At 35.9% G+C, this 21,093-nt stretch overlaps 1 protein-coding gene across 1 annotated transcript in view; it reads left to right on the forward strand.

Moving 5' to 3' along the window:
- LOC106881795 (RUN domain-containing protein 3B) overlaps nucleotides 1-21,093 on the forward strand; it is a 50,538-nt gene that overhangs the window by 14,721 nt on the left and 14,724 nt on the right. The window contains exons 2-7 of the mRNA XM_014932307.3: nucleotides 3,716-3,831; nucleotides 7,743-7,876; nucleotides 14,592-14,677; nucleotides 16,061-16,150; nucleotides 18,457-18,537; nucleotides 19,947-20,094. Of these exons, the coding sequence (XP_014787793.1) occupies nucleotides 3,716-3,831; nucleotides 7,743-7,876; nucleotides 14,592-14,677; nucleotides 16,061-16,150; nucleotides 18,457-18,537; nucleotides 19,947-20,094 (655 nt within the window). The remainder of the gene's footprint in view (nucleotides 1-3,715; nucleotides 3,832-7,742; nucleotides 7,877-14,591; nucleotides 14,678-16,060; nucleotides 16,151-18,456; nucleotides 18,538-19,946; nucleotides 20,095-21,093) is intronic.

A 21,093-nucleotide genomic window follows, 5' to 3' on the forward strand; every position in this document is an offset into this window, starting at 1 on the left:
TCAAACTGTTTAGTTAAAAAAAAAAAATTAAAAAATAAATCCAGTGTCTTTAATATGAACAGGATTTTTGTTTAGTTTATTCTTTTACTCTTTTACTTCTTTCAGTCATTTGACTGTGGCCATGCTGGAGCACTGCCTTGAAGGGGTTTTAGTTGAAGAAATCAACCCCAGGGCTTATTTCTTAAGCCTACTATTTATTCTATCAGTCTCTTTTGACAAACCACTAAGCTACAGGGACATAAACACACCAACACTGGTTGTTAAGCAGTGAAGGGGGCGACAAACACAGACATAAAGGCACACACACACACACACACACATACACACACACACATATATAGAGCAAATGGCTAATATCAGTTGGGTGTGAAGCTGGGGGTATTTCCAGAGAAGCACTCAACCTGAATACTGGGCTATCAACACACACAGACACATACGATGGGCTTCTTTTAGTTTCTGTCTACCAAATCTGCTCACAAGGCTTTGATTAGCCTGAGGCTATAGTAGAAGACACTTATCCAAGGTGCCATGCCGTGGTACTGAACCTGGGACCATGTGGTTGGGAAGCAAGCTTCTTGCCACTCATAGGAGTAAAAATGTAAAATGAAACAATGATAAAGCTAAATTTTTTTTAGTCTACCTTGATATACTTTTCATGTGAAATTTTAAACTGAAAAAGAAATGTTTTATACTTAACTATACATCACTGACTGTATCACTGTATTGATTAAACTATTGGATGTTGTTATACTCCACTGGTCACAATGCGCTTCCTTGCAGTGTCGTAGCTTTTAATTGATGCCACCCTGCTGGTTAGGCAGGCAGGCCAACATTCTCCCTGAACAGAATGCCTGTCCATCACAGGGTTTACTCACTTACAGCTGAGTGGACTGAAGCAACATAAAATCAAGTGTTTTGCCCAAGAACATAATGCACCACCAATCTGGAAAATGAAACCATGATCTTGTGAGTGTGAGTACAATATTTTAACCTCCAGGGTATGTGCCTTCACAACAATATGTATGTTGCTATTATCAGATTAAGAAGGATAAATCTGCCACAAAAATAAGACTTGTTCTTGTTGTTAGTCTGCCTATATATTCAGTGAAAGAATCTAAGCCATTGCATTTAGTCCGATTAACTAATTTGAGACCTTTGAACTCTCTAATAAAACTATGGTGGTATTCTGGAAGGATAAAAATAAAAAAAACAAAGACGAAAATACTTAATATCTCCATTGAATTTATCTTCCATTATATGCAACACACTCGTGTTGGAACCTTGACAGTTGAAACTGATTGTACAAAAAACTGATTATTTTGCACTCTTTCACTCTTTGTTGGCAAATACAATAACATACCTCTTAGTCTATCAGATAAGTATTGTCTTGATAATGTTATATATATCTAATGACCTATTACAGTTAATGTTCAGAGGTGTAAATATGTTTTAACTCCTTTAAATATACAATGAGATCTGTGTAGTCTCTTTTTTTTTTCTTCTTCATACCTTTTGTAGAAATAGAGAGCAGTGTTTATGAAGAAGTACTATACTGTTTGTTTGCTGCATGTGATACTGTGAATATTAATGAAGGAGAATCAGTCTTTATCTTTTACTTGTTTCAGTCATTGGACTGTGGCCATGCTAGGGCATTGGGATCTTTTTTAAAACGGGGGCCACATTTTTCATTAACGAAACACTTTGAAACTTGGAACACTGGTAGAATGTGTCATATAAAACATCTTTTTCTCTTAGTCTTCTTAAAAAAAAAAGAAATCCCTAAGTTATTCCATGTTAAAGTTGTCGTATTTCTGTAATTTCAACCAATCACTGACGTCCATTCAGCCGATATACATTAAGTGCCGACTACATAAACAAACGATTCTGAAACAATTCTATCGGTGATAGGGTTAGGGTTAGGGTAAAACAGCAAATTTAAAAAGAAAAAAGCAAATAAAACTAAGAAAAAAAAAAAGAAAATGAAAAAAGCAAATTTAAAATGAAAAAAGCAAATAAAGCAAAGCTATGGCTTAATCAGCCAAGGGAGTAAATATAAACAACTGAATACTTGTCAGTGATTGGTTGAAATTATCGAAATAAGACAATTTTTTACATGAAATAAATTCGAATACAAAAATATTTTTCTGTTCTATAACACAAAATGGATAAGTATACGAAGTTTGAAAGTCTTTCGGTACCAAAAACACTACGTAAAACATTAATGAAAAATGTGGCCCCTGTTTTAAAAAAGATCCGGGCATTGCCCTGAATAGTTTACTCAAACAAATTGACCTTGGTGCTTATTTTTTGTAAGTCTGGTATATATATATATATATATATATATATATATATATATATATATATATATATATATATATATATATATATATATATATGCCAGGCTTTCACTCAGTTTCCGTCTACCAAATTCAATTACAAGGCATTGATCATCCCACATCCTAGGACTATAATAGAAGATACTCACTCTGGGTACCATGCAGTGAGGCTGAACCTAAGACCATATGGTTGCGAAGTGAGCTTCTTAACCTTACAGCCATGCTTGCACCTATAAAAATTGAGGTTCCAGCAAATTTGAACTCATGAATTCCTGCATGTTAAACTAGAGAGAGGCTTATTGTAACATTCATCCTCTTCCTCCTCATCATCAGAGTATTGTATAGAATATCTCATGATATTTCTTTTGACTCTCTATGCTCTGTGTTCAAATCCTGTCAATATTAATTTTACTTTTCTGGGGTCAAAATAAAAAAATAAAAATTGAAAGAATTGTTAGCGCATCAAACTAGGTGTCTTACTGTGTCTGTTCTGGCTCTTTACATTCTGACAGCAACATTTACAATGATGTAAAAAACACCATTTTGAGCGTGGCTGTTGCCAGTCATATTAAACTAGAGAGAGGCTTATTGTAACATTCATCCTCTTCCTCCTCATCATCAGAGTATTGTATCGAATATCTCATGATATTTCTTTTGACTCTCTATGCTCTGTGTTCAAATCCTGTCAATATTAATTTTACTTTTCTGGGGTCAAAATAAAAAAAAAAAAATTGAAAGAATTGTTAGCGCATCAAACTAGGTGTCTTACTGTGTCTGTTCTGGCTCTTTACATTCTGACAGCAACATTTACAATGATGTAAAAAACACCATTTTGAGCGTGGCTGTTGCCAGTCCTGCCTGACTGGCCCTCGTGCTGGTGGCACGTAAAAGCACCCACTACACTCTCGGAGTGGTTGGCGTTAGGAAGGGCATCCAGCTGTAGAAACTCTACCAGATCAGATTGGAGCCTGGTGCAGCCATCTGGTTCGCCAATCCTCAGTCAAATCGTCCAACCCATGCTAGCATGGAAAGCGGATGTTAAACGATAATGATGATACTATTTAAAACCACCATGTAACCAGTTCGATATGATCTATTATTTGTTAATTTAATGCTATAGGAATAAGAAAAAACTAAAAGTTTGGAAAATATTACACAGACAGTTGAGCCAATTTCATTATGTCCCTGAAAATAAAATCTGGTGAGATTTCAACACAAAAAATTAAATAGTGTAAAATGTTTAATCTGATGCTCTGTCATGCCTACCAGCTCCACTACTGTTATATTTAACAATGTGTGCTGCCATCATGAATGTTTTTTACTTCTCTATCTCTTCTTTTTCTTTTACTTACGATTTGTCTGTTGACTTTTGTTTTCAGACTTGCAGTGAAAAGTCTGATAGACATGGCTTCATTGGATATCATTGATGATGATTGTGAAGAACTCATCAATTTATTGGCTATTCTTGAACAAATCTTGATGCATCGTTTACGGCGTAAGTATCTGAATATTTTTGAGTAATTAAAACATTTAAAAGAATTAATTGCTATTTCATTAATAATGATTTTTTAATCTATGTTTGTTTCTGTCCGACTGTCTTTGTTTCTCTCTTTCTCCGTTTGTTTTCTCCATGACAAAATACCAACTTTAGACTTATTAGTATATTTGGTATTTCATATTGTTTATATAATGCATATAAGTAAACCAATTCATCTTTATTTCAAAAACAGGAAGTCATAAAAACTGGTGTATAGTCCCAGTTTCAATACACATAGGCTCTGGTCCTTGTACAGTAAACTTTTGGTGATATACGTTTATATCAGAAGAGCCTTGCCACAAGAAAAGCATTACTGTGTTGGATATAGCAACCTAACATATAAAAATATAAAATACTGAAATACATAGACTGGTTAACATATCAGTTCACAAAAATTCTTTTGTTAAATTGCATTTTAATAACACACAGTTTTTAAAACTTATTAAATTTAAAAGACTGTTTGTTAAATTGGCCAACATCAATATGCCATTTTGCTTATCACGCGCATACTCCACCCTCTCTCTCATAGATATAGAATCAATGCCTATCAATAAAACCTAATTCTACCATTAAGAATGAAGCTTTAATATCAACATTTTTTAACTGAAATCTGCTTGCATTCTTCTTGCTCTGCTGCTGAGGAAGAAGTTATTTTTGCTATTTTTAAAATAATTGCTCTTCTTGAAAACTTGGTAACTTATTAATTTACTGACCAATTCTATGACACCCTCTTGCAAACTACCTCGTCGACGAGTGACAGGGACCTTCTCTTTGTGGCTGGAGACTTCAACGGTCATGTCGGACGTCGTGCTGGGGGCTTCCATGGCATACATGGAGGCTATGGCTTCGGTTCCCGCAACGAGGAGGGAACCAGACTGCTGGAGTTCTGTGATGCAACCAATCTTATGGTCTGCAATACCAACTTCAGGAAACCTGCCAGTCACCTAGTCACCTACCGCTCCGGCAGACACTCTAGCCAAATCGACTACATCCTCGCCAGAAATAGGGAAAGAGGGCGGCTTATAAATGCCAAAACCTACCCTGGCGAAGAATGTACCCCACAACATAGATTAGTAGTTAGCGACTTTGGGATCAAGGCAAAATGGGTGCCCAGAATTAGACAGGCTTGGAGAAGAAGGGTGTGGAAGCTTAAAGACCCTGCAAACGGACAGAGACTTAGAGACAAGTTACTTGAAGCATTTAACGAAATAGAAGGGGATATAGCATCATACAACGTGGAAGACAATTGGAGATTTCTGCGGGACAACCTGTTGAAAGCCACCGACCAGATTTGTGGGTGGTGTAAGGTCCCCTCCCAACCCAGAGTAACGTGGTGGTGGAACAAGGAGGTAGACAGGGCTATTAGACAAAAGAAACAAGCTTGGAAGGACTGGAAGAACGGTGGTAGCAGGGAATTGTACCAATGTGCCAGAAGGGAGGCTAGGCGACAGGTTTATTTAGCCAGAGGGGAAGCAGATAAGGAAAGATTTGCCAATGTTCTGCGCCGTGAGGACCAAAGACTCGAGGTATTTCGGGTTGCAAGACAGTGTAGGAGAGAGAATAGTGATGTTGTAGGAGAGAAATGTGTTCGCATGGATGATGGTACGCTTGCATTAAATGAGGATGCAAAGAAAGAGGTCTGGAGATGCCACTACGATAGATTGCTTAATAAAGAGAATGAATGGGAGAAAGAGAGCCTGCCTTATGTCGACCCAATAGAGGGACCAGCTATCCGAGTTGATAGTACCAGGGTAGATAAAGCAATTAAGAGTATGAAGACCGGGAAAGCCCCCGGCCCATCAGGAATCACTGCAGAGATGCTCAAAATATCTGGCAGTGTTGGCTATAGCCTAGTCACCCGTATTACGAACCAGGTGATACACGAAGGAGTCATACCCTATGACTGGTGTAGCAGCATCATAGTCAACTGCTACAAAGGTAAAGGGGACGCTTTAGATACAAATAATTACAGAGGCATCAAGCTGTTAGATCAGGTTATGAAAGTTACAGAGAGGGTCATAGCCCAACTAATTAGGGAGCGAATCAATTTAGATGAGATGCAGTTTGGGTTCGTGCCAGGTAAAAGCACTACTGATGCCTTATTTCTAGTGAGACAGTTGCAAGAGAAATACCTAGCCAAGGATAAACCTCTGTACCTGGCTTTCGTTGACATGGAGAAAGCCTTTGACAGGGTCCCCCGATCCCTTATCTGGTGGTCAATGAGGAAACTTGGGATAGAAGAATGGCTAGTGAGAGCTGTGCGAGCCATGTACAGAGATGCGGCCAGTAAGGTGAGGGTTGGAAATGAGTACAGCAATGAATTCCGGGTAGAGGTAGGGGTCCACCAAGGTTCCGTCCTCAGCCCCCTATTATTTACCATAGTCCTCCAGGCAATCACAGAGGAGTTCAAGACAGGTTGCCCCTGGGAGCTCCTCTATGCTGATGACCTTGCCCTAATTGCGGAGTCACTATCAGAACTAGAGGAGAAGTTTCAGGTGTGGAAGCAAGGTCTAGAATTGAAGGGCCTTAGAGTCAACCTAGCTAAAACCAAAATCCTAATAAGTAGGAAGGTAGATAAAACACAAACCCCTTCAGGTAGATGGCCCTGCTCAGTATGTAGAAAAGGAGTAGGTAGTAACTCTATAAGATGTACCCGGTGCAAGCTATGGACACATAAGAGGTGCAGCAACATCAAAGGCAGGTTAACTAGCAAGTTAGTTTTTGTTTGTGGCAGATGTTCAGGTGCAATAAAGACTGCAAACAAACAGGAAACAACTTCTATCTCATTCCAGGGTGAAAAACTAGAGGTAGTCGATAGCTTCCGCTATCTGGGCGACCAAGTTAGTAGTGGGGGTGGGTGCGCTGAAAGTGTAGCTGCTAGAATAAGAATAGCCTGGGCAAAGTTTAGAGAGCTCTTACCCCTGCTGGCGACAAAGGGACTCTCACTCAGAGTAAAAGGCAGACTGTATGACGCATGCGTACGAACAACCATGCTACATGGCAGTGAAACATGGGCTGTAACTGCTGAGGACATACGTAAGCTCGCAAGGAATGAAGCCAGTATGCTCCGTTGGATGTGTAATGTCAATGTGAATACCCGTCAGAGTGTAAGTATCTTGAGAGAAAAGCTGAACATTAGAAGCATCAGTTGTGGCGTGCAAGAGAGACGATTGCGCTGGTATGGACATGTGGTGAGAATGGAGGAGGATAGCTGCGTGAAAAAGTGCCACACCCTAACAGTTGAGGGAACCCGTGGAAGAGGTAGGCCCAGGAAGACCTGGGCTGAGGTGGTGAGGCAAGACCTTCGTACATTGGGCCTCACCGAGGCGATGACTACGGACCGAGACCTTTGGAAATGGGCTGTGCGTGAGAAGACCCGGCAAGCCAAGTAAGATCGTTGCCAGTGCCCCTGGACTGGTTCTTGTGCGGGTGGCACATGAGATGCACCATTTTGAGCGTGGCCGTTGCCAGTACCGCCTGACTGGCTCCTGTAGGATTTTCGAGCGAGATCGTTGCCAGTGCCCCTGGACTGGCTTGTGCGGGTGGCACATAAAAGACACCATTTCGAGCGTGGCCGTTTTCGTGCGGGTGACACGTAAAAGCACCCACTACACTCTCTGAGTGGTTGGCGTTAGGAAGGGCATCCAGCTGTAGAAACTCTGCCAAATCAGACTGGAGCCTGGTGTTGCCATCCGGTTTCACCAGTCCTCAGTCAAATCGTCCAACCCATGCTAGCATGGAAAGCGGACGTTAAACGATGATGATGAACTTCTGCATGATTTAATTAAAAAAAAATTAAAAAATTAACCACTTTTTACCTATTTAAAAAAAAATTCAAATGGCATTTATAAATATCTGCTTAATTTCAGCACACAAAACCTGGTATGGATCTGAAGGAACACGACCATTTTGGGATTACATCCGAGTCGCTTGTCAGGGTGTTGCACATAACTGCATCGAGAGCATAAATACAATTGAAAATATTCGTTCTCCTCATGCAAAAGTAAGTAGTATTATTAGTTTCAGTTATCTTATAAATTTTTGGTTTGAAGTATCCAAGTTACATGTCAATATTTTTGATGGTGGATTTTCTTTTTGTCACACTGAAAGGAGAAAGCAGCAGCTGTGCTGAGAAAAGTGAAAAACAGGGGAAGAAACTGCTATAAAGTGTGGTGGATTAGATAGATAAATAGATAGGTGGAAGATTGACTGGATGTAAGTCAGCAGTTTGTGATACAGGCAGGCTACTATATAAAATGATAGTCTAATAAAGGGTGGGATAGAAAGCAAAGTGAGAGGAAGAGAAAGTTTAAGTGTGAGAGGGAAGGTGATAAGAAGAAAGATAAAATTCTCCAATAGAGAGGTAATGTATTTGGATATGCACATTTGTGTGTGTGTGTGTACATGTGTAGTTATATATAGGTTAATTGCTGTTAAAAGAAGACCATGTGAATATTGAAATAATGTTCTTTTGTTATGTAACATATCATTCTTTATTATAAAAGATTGCTCTCACTGTTGACATACTATATGCATATCTTTTAGTTTTGTTCTTATCAAACTGGAAAAATTAATGTTAAACTTGTAAAGAATTTAAAAACTTATTTTGTACTCAGCTGAATTATTGATGAAGGATTCTTACATGTTTGTTTTGATATTCAAAAAATATATATTTCATTATACTACATAAAATTACATGCTCTATTATCTATATATATAAAAATGAGAATGTGTGTCTGTCTGTCTGTGTGTGTGTGTGTGAATCCCTAAAACTCGAGAACTACGCAAACAATTTCATTCAAATTTTACAGATGCCTTACTTAGGGTTCCAGTTGTGTTTTAGTCAAAAAAAATTTTTAACTTTCTTGCAGAGTTCGAGCCCACGGCAACATAATATCTCCTCCACTATTTAAGTATTACATGTCAAAAGTGAAACAAAAACACTCATGTCAAATACTTTCACTTTAAAAATGAAACTATTCCACTAACTGAAACAATCACATTTCGATACTGTAATGACAGATACTTTCACTTTAATGGTTTCAGAGAGAGAGAGAGAGAGATGTATATGTACACGTATATGTATAGATATATATAGAGTTATAGATCTATATGCATACATGTATATGTATACATATGTGTAGATGTATATATATAGATGTACATGTAATATGTACACATATATACACATATATACATGCATACAGATATCTATACATATATACACTCACACACGCACACATACACACAAATGCACACATTAGTCATTTGTTTTTTTTTTATCCAAAACTACGTAAAAAGTACTGAATAGATCTTTATGAAATTTGGAAATTATATTCTATACATAATGGCCATAACCACTATGAAAATTCATATATTTTTGATGTTGATGAAATTTTAACCATACAGATTACACACAAATAAAGTAATATTTCTAAAATTTCTTCTTCTTAGAAGTTACAAAGACCCCTTCATGGGGACTTCACACCCACAATTTAGTCATTTTTCCTAAGCAAAGACGAATACAGTTGTACTATTGGAACCTATAGGATCACCCGAACATAACAGATGAGCTTTATTTGTAATTCAACAGTGTAAGACTATCCTTTCAGATATACTTACATTGTGATTTCTGCAATGTGGTGCATAAATTGTCTAGTAAATGAGACGCATCTTTGCCTCCACTGATTCACTTGCAAAGTGTTGAGTAAAATTATTTCGTTGCAGACCTCCTTTCAGTCTTTTTATTATCACTGAGTCACACATAGTCCCCAGTTGGTAATATTGATTTCAAGGCCTTCCCAGATGAGTGACTGGTTGTTCTAAGACATTTATTGATTGTAAATTTTTTCTGCAGTTATCTATCGGTGTAGTGGTCATTTGCAAACTCCAGAGGCGACACTTTCATTTCCCTTTACTCCAAACGTCACACGTTCTTATTTCAATTGGGTCATGCCCTTCCAGTTGCTATAGATCCGTAATGCATCTTACAGCTGTGCCTGTCACCTGTATGGTGAGGAATCCTACATTGGGGAGTAATAACGACTATGCTCGGGTAGCCGACTGATTATTGTGATCATTCGTCTTTTGGTTTCCTGTAGCTTTACTCTCTTTTACAAACCCAGTGAACATGCATATATTTCCTATTTCAAAGAAATTCAAACAATACACATTACACCCAAGTTAAAAACATTCCCAACAATTCAACTTCTCTGGTTGACATTAACACACCCACCCCCAATAGGGGCTTAACTCCTACATTTTTCAGCTCCAAGAGCTCCATTCTTCATGAGCAAAATCTTTTTTACAGGGTCCATAACACTAGAATTTTCGAATATGCACATAAATATCAGATATATAAAGATGAGAATATGTGTCTGTGAATCCATAAAACTCGAGAACTACACAACCAATTTCATTTGAAATTAACATATGCCTTACTTAGGGTCCATGTAGTGTCTTAGGCCAAAACAATTTTTAACTTCTTGCATAGTTCGAGCCCACACCAATATCATATCTCCTCCACTATTTCAGTATTATGTGTCAAAAGTGAAACAATAACATCCCTCTACTGTAATGTCAGATACTTTCACTTTCACACTGAAACTATTCCACTATTTCAGTATTACATCTCAAAAGTGAAACAATAACATGTCACTTCTGTAATTTCAAATACTTTCACTTTAATACTTTCAATTTCATACTGAAACTATTAAAGTGAAACTATACTCTCACATATATACAGGTATACTATAAGACCCAAGTTAAAAACATTCCCAACAATTCAACTTCTCTGGTTGACATTAACACACCCACCCCCAATAGGGGCCTTCATTCCCACATTTTAGAGCTCCATGAGCTCCATTTTTCAGGAGCAAAATCCATTTTACAGGTTCCAGAAGACTGAAATTTTGGAATATGTGCATAAAGATTAATAGAATGGGATACATGTCTCATGATTAGAATTTTTTTAGGGTGTGCAAAGAGGAAAGAACCCTCATGTGCAATTTTGATGAAATTCGAATCATATCTATTACAGTTCCTTACAGAAAATATAAGAGAAAAGTCTTATCCTTCAATTGCATGTAACACGGGCAACTATCTCTGCTAGTAAACTATAAAGCCTTCACCACACTGAAACCTACTGGCAGATTTTAATGCTTCTGGAACCAAATGGTGGTGGTGGTGGCAGCAGCGGCATTGTTGTTGTTTAGCCCTGGCCAGCTCTGATTAAGCAGTCCTGGACAAACTACAGCCCATGGGACTTTCTAAATGGCATGCCTAATGAAAAGAATTACCTTGAATTTTTTTTAGTAGTGTGGCCCATCTGTTGATGAGCCATGTCTCATGGGGTCCTGCTTTTCACAAAAGGTTACCCATACCTGATCTAAAGTATTCCAGCCATAAACTGTTTGGTTATTGGGTACTGTATTGTTCAAAATGTCCTTTTTATATAATGAAGGTTGAATTATTTGAGGGAGATTCAGTTACTAGTTTTAGCAGGTTAAGTGACCAAATAAAGGCTCCTATATTTTGAGATAAGTTGTCTTAATGCAGTTAGAGATTCCAAAGCTGTATTCCATTTAGGATTTTGTCATCATCATCATCATCGTTTAACGTCCGCTTTAGCATGGGTTGGACGATTTCACTGAGGACTGGTGATCCAGATGGCTACACCAGGCTCCAATCTGATTTGGCAGAGTTTCTACAGTTGGATGCCCTTATCAAATGATATGATAATTGGGTAAGAATTTTAAAGTATAGTTATTAAATATGATAAAGTATTCTAGGTATAGGGGTAGGTATGGCTAAATGGTTAAGGAATTCAGTTTGAAATCATCAGGCCTTAGGGTTCATCCCATTGCACAACATCTTGGATGTCTTTTTCCATATCCTTTAATAAGTTAGTCAGATGAGGGACAGTACCCATCATCTTTGTAGACCTTTTAGACTGGTAGAACAATGTGGCTGATACTCAACCTGAGTGACTAGGGTAGGAGAACACTAGGGTATTTGTTCTGAATGTTTGTCAGAGGCTGAACTTTCCAAAGATGGAAAGATCTTACTGTTATAGTTCTCTCTCTTTCTATATATATATATGTGTATATATAAGGTAATAATACTGTTTATTACCCATTTCTAGAACTGTACACAGTGGGTGATATTTAAAACTAAAACAATTTTATCCTGTTTATGCACCAAAATTATTATGGCTGTAGTCAGGTCGGAAATTGGTAGACAGTTTTTAAAATCTACAGTTAATTGAATAATTTTATGAAAGCCATTTTTCTGCAGATTAATAGAAAACTATTAACAAGTTAAATGGCAGAGTATGACACGTGTGTCAAAACAATATTGATGTGTGACAGTGAATGACTGTATGAAAGCAGATGATTTGACAATAGTTTGTGTTAAATGTTGTCATAGTACTACTGCTAAAATCACACACAATGATTTTTGTCTCTTAAATAGAAGTCTCAGATTTTTTTCAAGGAGACTATGTATGTCATTTTAGAGAAGTATTACATAAAATACAAGAGAATAACTGGCATGAGAAACCTTCTGTATTCTTAATCAGTTGTTTATACTGTGTACCTTATTTATCAAAAGTCATAATGAGCAAGGATTTTTACCATTGTGTTGAAATACTTTTAAAGTTACAAAAACATTTTCACTGTTATCATGTAAATTAGTGAGTCTGTAAATCTGCCCACATGTCTGCTTTGTTATTTTTGTTTTGCATAACTTCATATGATTTTGTTTAATGCATAGTCTCTTTGAGGATTAGTCATAACATTTGTCATTCTCATTATTTGAAATTTACGGTGTGCTTTGTATATTACTAAATCATCAAATAAGCTAGCAACACAATCATGGAGACATGATGGTAGTTATTATGTGTAGTGGATATCATTTGTTGAATTTTCTATACTGATCTGCATGAACGAGGTGATCCATAATTATAAGCTTCCAATTTTTTCTGATCCCAAATACTTAGTTGCTCTGAGAGTGGATTGGCATGACAATCCTTTATATCAACATTTGGTTTCATTTGATTCCTTCTATTGTCTTACCTCGGATCATTCCTTCTGAGTTTTACTTGCATAACTTGTTAACAAAAAAAGATTTCTAGAACATTACATGAAAAGATGGGACATACAATTAATGTTGCATTTACAAGAGACTAAATTATATAGCTATATTGTTCTATCAGATGATCTCTCTATCCTTCTTGCCATCAGTTTGGTTATTATGATCCATTGTACTGTTTCCAAACAGGTGGTTGGTAAAGCAAACAGCTAATTAAACACATACTTTCAAAATAGTCTCTCTCTACTCCCATTCAATAAAATATCTAACTTTTGTCTCATCTATTAACTGTAATGGACCTTGTTCATAACAAATAGTTAAATTTTCCTTGCTACTGTAGTTTTCCTACTTGGTTTGCTATTAAATGTTGTATACAAAGCAGCTGTTACCAAGGTTAGGTACTTTGACCCAAATAATTAAATGACACCTACTAATAATTACCACTTTAAAACATGATTATTAGATGGCTGCTTGCAACATCCTTACATGACAATCTATATTTACTTTTTCAAACCATAAGTATGAAATTCATAATTAAAATGTAAGATCTGGTTAATGCCAAAATTATATACTTAGTGTTGTATGTTGATATAAACTTGGGATTCCAATTTGAACAATTATGACTTTGATATTCTCATCAAAATATTCAGTCTGTTATTTCCATATATGACTACTTTGTCAAGTGGTTGGTGGCTAGTCTTCATTAACTCATCCAGTATTGCCAATGGCCATCACACAAACAACTCAACCACACTAAATATATTCATCATATGTCTACTATAACAGTATCAAGGCTATTTACACATCACTGTAACTTAATCTATCTCTGTTTCAATGTTACTGCATTCTTACTAGATCATTTCATTGATTGTAATATCCTATTATTCAATATTGATGTGCTTCATTGCTTGTCAACCACAGATCCGTTATTCTCAAGTGCAGCATCTTTTAGGTACACTACTCTAATTACACTCAACTGTACAGATTCAAGCTTCCTTTATACTTCCTTAAACCTATACTTTGACTCTTAATAATTACTGGGTCACCTGCTTGACAGTTGAAACTTTTAGCATTTAAACTGGCCTTATCCAGCCTAAATATTCTACCTGTTTTATGTTCAAGCAGGCCAGATCTGGCCTCTCACATCTACCTTACAATTTTGCACCATTGACATCTTGAAGTTACTAGATAATGCATGATTAATTCAAAATATTGTCAGTAAATAAGTATTACATTTGTCTGTGTAAAAAGCACCCAGCACACTCTGCTAAGTGGTTAGCATTAGGAAGGCATCCAGCCATAGAAATCATGCTACAATAGACCGTTGGAGTCTGGACAGATCCCTGCTAACCAGCTCCATGTCAAACCATCCAACCCATGCCAGCATAGAAAGACAATGCTAAACAACGATGTGAGTACTCTGAATGTTAAAAGGGTTTAAATCAGCAAACACATTCTGGACTGTTTCACCCCTTCCATGAGATATAACTGTAAACTTTTGTTAAATATTTTATTGTTTTTTTTTTAATGGTTTTGATAAGCTAAATTCCTTATTTGAATTGAATCATATTTCAAAATCTTAAAAAATGTTACATTATTTTAATTCAAATTTTCCTCTTCATTCCAAGGGACAAGCTTGGTTAAGAGTTGTATTGATGGAAAAGAGATTATCTGAATATTTATCAGAGGCTTTGAAGCAAACTAGGATAACAAAGTAAGTTTTTGTATCAGAAAATTATCATTTATAACTTTTTAATTTCAAATTTTTATGATTGTTAATTACAGTCTTAATTGGTTTGTTTGTTGCATATATCAGGTTTTTGGGTTTTTTTAAATATTTTCATTTGGTATGAATATTTTTTTAGGTGTGGTAAGTCAGATATTGTAATCTGCATAACTATATATCCTTATTACTTATTTTATCATCTCTGATAGGCCAAATTAATCTTGATGTGATCTAACTTCAGAACCTTGAAACAGCTAACTGGTTGGGCTGTCTGTTTTATCTTACCTCAGCCTGTAGTATGTTGCTAATGGTTAGCACTAAAGTTATAGACCCCTAGAAAGATGTATCCATATCCCTGTTTTGATTGTTAGTGTTTGGCATTAACCTCAACCTCTAACTCTAACCACCTGTTGCCCTCCTCACACTCCTATTAACTTATGCACCCATACCTCCCCATACTCAGTTCATATTTTCTTGTATATTCACTTTGTGGTACCTTGAGAGTACAATCTGACTCCTCATCACCAATATTTTTATCTTCTTTCCACTTACTCCCACCCACTCATATATAATATGAGGTTGTAGTAGGGCATCTTTACCTGCCCCTCTATCATACTTTAGCATCTCAACACCTGGCATAAAACAACCTCACCTCCACTACCACTCCACTCAGTTGAGTGGGAGGTTTCCTCTTTTTCCTTGTCTTGCAATTATCTGGCAAACTCACTAGTGCTGGTGTCATGAAAAAGGCACTTTGTACACTCTGTAAAGCAACTGGCAATGGGGAAGGCATCCAGCCATAGAAACCATGGCAAAGCTTACATTGGAGCTCAACAGAGTCCTCCAGCTTATCAGATCCTCTCAAAAATCCAACCTTTGCCAACATCGAAAATGGCTGTTAAATGATAATGATGGTAACAATAGTGACGACGACGATGATGATGATGATGATGATGATGATGATGACAATGATTGATTGATTTGTTTTCTAAAAATTAAAGCACATCTAAACACATTTGTGGAGGTTTTATTTCATAGAAGTAATCACTCTATATGTCATTATGTAATAATGCATAGTTTTTAAATGAGTTTCTGAAATGTTATTTAACTCTAAGTGATTGGTTAGAACATAGTATATGAATTTTGAGTCAGTTCTGCACTCAGAGTTTACTCACAAGTAATGATAGTCAAAAGCTATTTTGCTTTTTCAAGTAACAGAGTAAATATTTTAAATCAAGCAATTTCAGTTTGTAAATTTTATCACGTGCTGGATTAAAACCATATTTATCACAAATTGTTATTCAAGTTATAATTAACATAGTTATTTATAATTTACCTCTCATTAATAGATCCATGTGGCTTTTATTTCAGGAACTTCTATCAAGAAGGTGCTGTTATGTTGTCTGATGATGCAAAAATGCTATGTGATACCTTACTTGGAATGAATGCTATTGACTTCAGGTTTGTTGATCTAACCATTACAAAAACAATTGTCTAAATAAATCAATATATTTTCTCAGAAATTAGACATGATTAATGCACTGCAACACTAAATTTATTGAAGTATTGACCTCTGGAAATTGTATATAAAATCATGTATAAACTATGTCTTTTTCTCTTCAATAAAAAGTATTTGGAAGTTCATTGAATTATATTTATAGTCTTATAAATAAAATAGGTTGTTTGCATAGAAGAAATGAAGAAATAAAAGATAGGATTTACATACAATGCGTGTGTGTGTGTGTCTGCAAGTGTTTGTGTTAGGTCCTCCTCTTTTCAGTTGTCACTGATTGAAGTCTTAAGTTTGAAATTTCTTCCTTCCACTGTTACTTAACATCTGATATTGTAAAACACTCAAAGTATTATTTTTCAATCCATTTTTCTATAAAATTTCTTTAAAACTGTGACTATGTAAATTATGCTGGCTGTGATGTAAATAATGAACCTTTGTACAATCACTTGAAACTATTCTAACTGTATTGATAAGTTGTTGTGTGAATTGTGTTACTTGACAAAGTTATTTCATATTTTATTGATGGTTATTGTCGTATACTGTGTTGGTATAGTTCTTGCATAGCTGTGTGGTTGAGAAATTCACATCCCAACTGTGTAGTTTCAAGTTCAGTCCCATTGCTCAATACCTTAAACAAGTGACATCTACTATAGCATTTGGCCAGCTAATGCCTTGTGAGTCAATTTGGTAGACAGAAACTGAAAGACCATATTGTGTGTGTGTGTGTGTGTGTGTGTGTGTGTGTGTGTGTGTGTGTGCATGATTACATATTCAATCACTTGTACAAAAGTATAGCAAACAGTGTTGTCAATTTTTTCCTCTCAACAAATCATCTTGGCAGTTTGTGCCTTCAAAACTGTGTGGAATAAGTGAGTCCTTACTAAAAAACCCCAAAAAACAGGTAAGAGTTGGAATCAGGATGGGCATCAGGTTGTAAAACATTGCCTCAAATAACATATTCATTCAATCCATACAAGCATGGAAAAATGAAAGTAAAATGGTTAATAATACATATCAGCTGTATAATTAAGAATTTTACTTCAAAACTATGTTGTTCCTTTTTTTTTAAATATGCAACAAGTTAGGTAAATATTGCTTAGTTTTGCCATGGGTTGTCCAATGCTTTGTGAATGGTAACCATGTAAAGCAAGCTGGCAGGGTTGTTAACATGCTGGGCAAAATGCTTAGTGACATTGCTTTCAGCTTTATGTTCTGAGTTCATATTCTGCCGAGATCAACTTTGCATTCCCTCCTTTCAGGGTCAATAAAATGTGCACTAGTTGAGCACTGGGGTTGAAGTAATTGACTAGCACCTTCCCACCAATATTTTAAGGCTCGTACCTATAGCAGAATGAATTATGTGAAAGCCCATCGTACACACATATATTTAAAGTGTTTGTGTATACTGGTGTAAACCAGTGAACCAAGTTACATCCCTTGCATGAAAAGGTAGCATAACTAGTTGATAAATGGACATCAATAAAATAAATGTTGGACTGAAACAGCACTGTGGTCAACACAGTTGTCTTTCTAGACAATCCTTGAAGGCAATAATGCTCTTCAATGGCTATAGTCCAATGACTGAATCAATCAAGAAAAAAATGTTTACACATGTAAACAGATTTTGATCAGATTTTTTTTAAAGAATAAAAAATAAAAAGTTTTGAATGGTACAACAATGCACTGTAATACAAAAAATGAACTATACAGATTTTGTTTTTGTTTTTATATTTCCAATAGTCATTGTTTCACTTCTATAGTTTTTCTGCTCACAGTTTTATTAACAAAAGCATCCAATATCAATAATGTATATAATTATTTTTTTGTTTTTAATATTTTTGGTTCACTATACAGTGCTTTTTTTCAAGTTGAATTTGCACCTAAAATCAAATCATCAAATCACACAGACTTTCCCATAATGACAACAAAAATCCAATTTGGTGTGAAGGGAGACAAAATTATTTCTTAACTATTGGTGTTAATTTTTAAAAAGTTGTGTGTGAACCTAAACAATGCCATGCACTTACTGCTAGTAATACAAAATTGGATGCAATGTGTGTGAGTGTGTGTGTGTTCAGAAACCATTAAAAAGGAAAGATAAGAAAGAGTAAGTAGGGGCTTGAAGAAATCTTGAAGGAGTGAGTGAAAAATTTTGCTAAAGAGAGAAGCTGATACATACTATTATGAAAATATATTTTTCAGGTAATTCTTGAATAGAGCTCACACATATAAGAACGTGTTTTTTTTTTTTCAGCTTTTGTTTGAAAGGAGAGAACATTGAATTACTTGGCCCAATTGCTGTTGACTACACTCCATATTTACAATATTTTTCTAGGTAAAACTTTCATCTCCATTTTGCATTTCTTGTTAATGTTTTTTAACAATACACAAAAGACCATTTATCTTATTACTAGTTGTGTAACCCACCTTAACATTTATCTAGAAAAAAATACAAAAAAGCTTAATGTTTGAATTAAGGGACTGTTCTAAGAAAGGAAATTTTACAGGGATAAGTCAAAATTAGGAATAATTTTGCTTCTACAGCATTAGTTTATTTACAGTTCCTTTAATCATAAATTCTTGCAAGCTAACCAACCAACAATAAATTTACATCCATTTGTGTTAGTGTGATGGTCATCATTATTATCTTCATCATCATCATCACCATTTCATACCTACAAGCCTATGCTGGCATGGTCTTGGCAGATCATTATGGTTCACATCAGTCCTTATTTGGAGTTACCAATGGATTAGGGGCTACGTCTTTCTCACACATTCCATCTTTGGTGTGGTTTCTATGACTAGATTCTCTTCCTCTTAGCAGTCACTTTACAGTGACTACTTACAGAGTACCTATTAATGTGTGCCTAACTCAGCTCTAATCTAAACCTAAAGATACCTTTCTGCCTGATGTTATCTCTGTTCCTTCACCAGCATCAGCGCAGATGTTTTGCACCCTCAACAAGACTAAAGGGAATCCCCTCATATTGTCTCTCTTAATTCATCCCTTTCTCATACAACTGGGTGAGAAGTGAACCAGAGTAAGAAAGTGATTGAAAAGTAAAAGAAATAAAACCAGAGTGATAAGAGCAAGAGGTTGATAGAAGATGAAAGAGAAAGAGAGATACAAACAGCTACATGCTGGTTGTTGATTAGGAGATTGGATTGAAGCAACATGACTGAGAGAATCATAAAAAAAAATCAGAGAGAGAAAGAAACCAGTGACACAATGTGGGATGTGCTGGGTGTGTGAACTACATGGGGCAGCCATTTTACAGACATGTATTTGCTGTTGTCAAGGGTATGTTATGTTTAAGGAAGGGGACAACCAACATGGCTGCTGAGAGGAATAAGAAAAAAAACTGAGTGATAGGAACAAAATGATGGAAGAGAGAGTAATGAGAGAGTGAGTTACATGACGATTATTGGTAAGGAGTGGTGTGCTGGAGAAAGAAGACAAATGGAAGCAGGAGTACTGAAAGAGAGAGAAGGTGGAGTGGTCAGGATAATATTTTGTTAACCCTTTTCATCTTTACTTTAATATCTGCTGATGTGTTAGAGTGTCAGACAAAATGATGTCCTCTGTTAAAATTCTACTGAAAATCATTCTACTATCCAGCCTTCCAAGGTCCATAAAATAAGTACCAATTAAGTATTGGGTCTGAGTTAATCGACTAATTTGTGGTCTTGTGGCAGTGTCAAAAATTGATATTTACTGTATTTTTTTTCTTTCTCTTTTTGTAGTTCAGAGAGTATTGAAGCAGACTTAAGGGACTTCACTAATTCTAATAGTAGTAGCAGTCTTTTGAATGCTGAAAACTTGAATGAAGATTCATGGCGAATGAAATACTATAAGCTGGAAGCTAACTATAAGATAATCCATGAACAAAAGGTAAATACTTTGATATATAATTGATGATAAAGAAATCATGAAATAGAAACTAATGTTCTTCTGAAAGGCATGACCACCACAAAATCCCGTTTTCTATTGTGTATATTTCTTAGGTTTTGACCCTATATAAAACATCAATATTCTATTTGAGCAACTACTTTAGAAAATATATTTTTTGCAAGCCTTTAGTCTGTCTACTTTACAATGAAACCAATACTTTATAATGTGTGTGTGTGTGTGTGTATATATATATATATATATATATATATATATATATATAAGGCAAACTTGATGGCAGGTAACCAACCCTAGGTTTAGGAAGTATCTGGAGAAAATGTGAACTTACAGTTCTGATATGCATCTGTCCAAGTCCCAAATTGATTTCATTCTGGTGAGGAAGATGTGGTGGAATAGTGTTCTGAACACAGAACCATACAACTATTTCAGTACACTGGGCAGTGACCACCGGCTTGTTATGAGTAAGGTCCAGGTGTGCTTAAGAAAGAGTAAGGCTCAGTCCTGGAGAGCAATCTATGACTGGGGAGCTTTCAAGGAAGATGATAAGCTACAGTAGAGGTACACTGTAGAAGTGAGGAACAGGTTCAGTGCTCTGTGTGGAGAAGCAGAGGAGAGAGAGATTGGAGGGACTGAGGAGACTGTGACGAAGAGGCACAAGGGATCTATTTTAAAACGGGGGCCACATTTTTCATTAATGTTTTACGTAGTGTTTTTGGTACGGAAAGAATTTCAAACTTCGTATACTTATCTATTTTGTGTTACAGAACAGAAAAATATTTTTGTATTCGAATTTATTTCATGTAAAAAATTGTCTTATTTCGATAATTTCAACCAATCACTGACAAGTATTCAGTTGTTTACATTTACTCCTTTGGCTGATTAAGCGATGTAAAGCGTATTTAATCTCCATACCTTCGTTTTATTTGCTTTTTTCATTTTAAATTTGCTTTAACCCTAACCCTAACCCTAGCGTTAGGGTTA

Source organism: Octopus bimaculoides, chromosome 4 (genome assembly GCF_046866305.1).
Source record: "Octopus bimaculoides isolate indiv1 chromosome 4, ASM4686630v1, whole genome shotgun sequence".
NCBI lineage: Eukaryota > Metazoa > Mollusca > Cephalopoda > Octopoda > Octopodidae > Octopus > Octopus bimaculoides.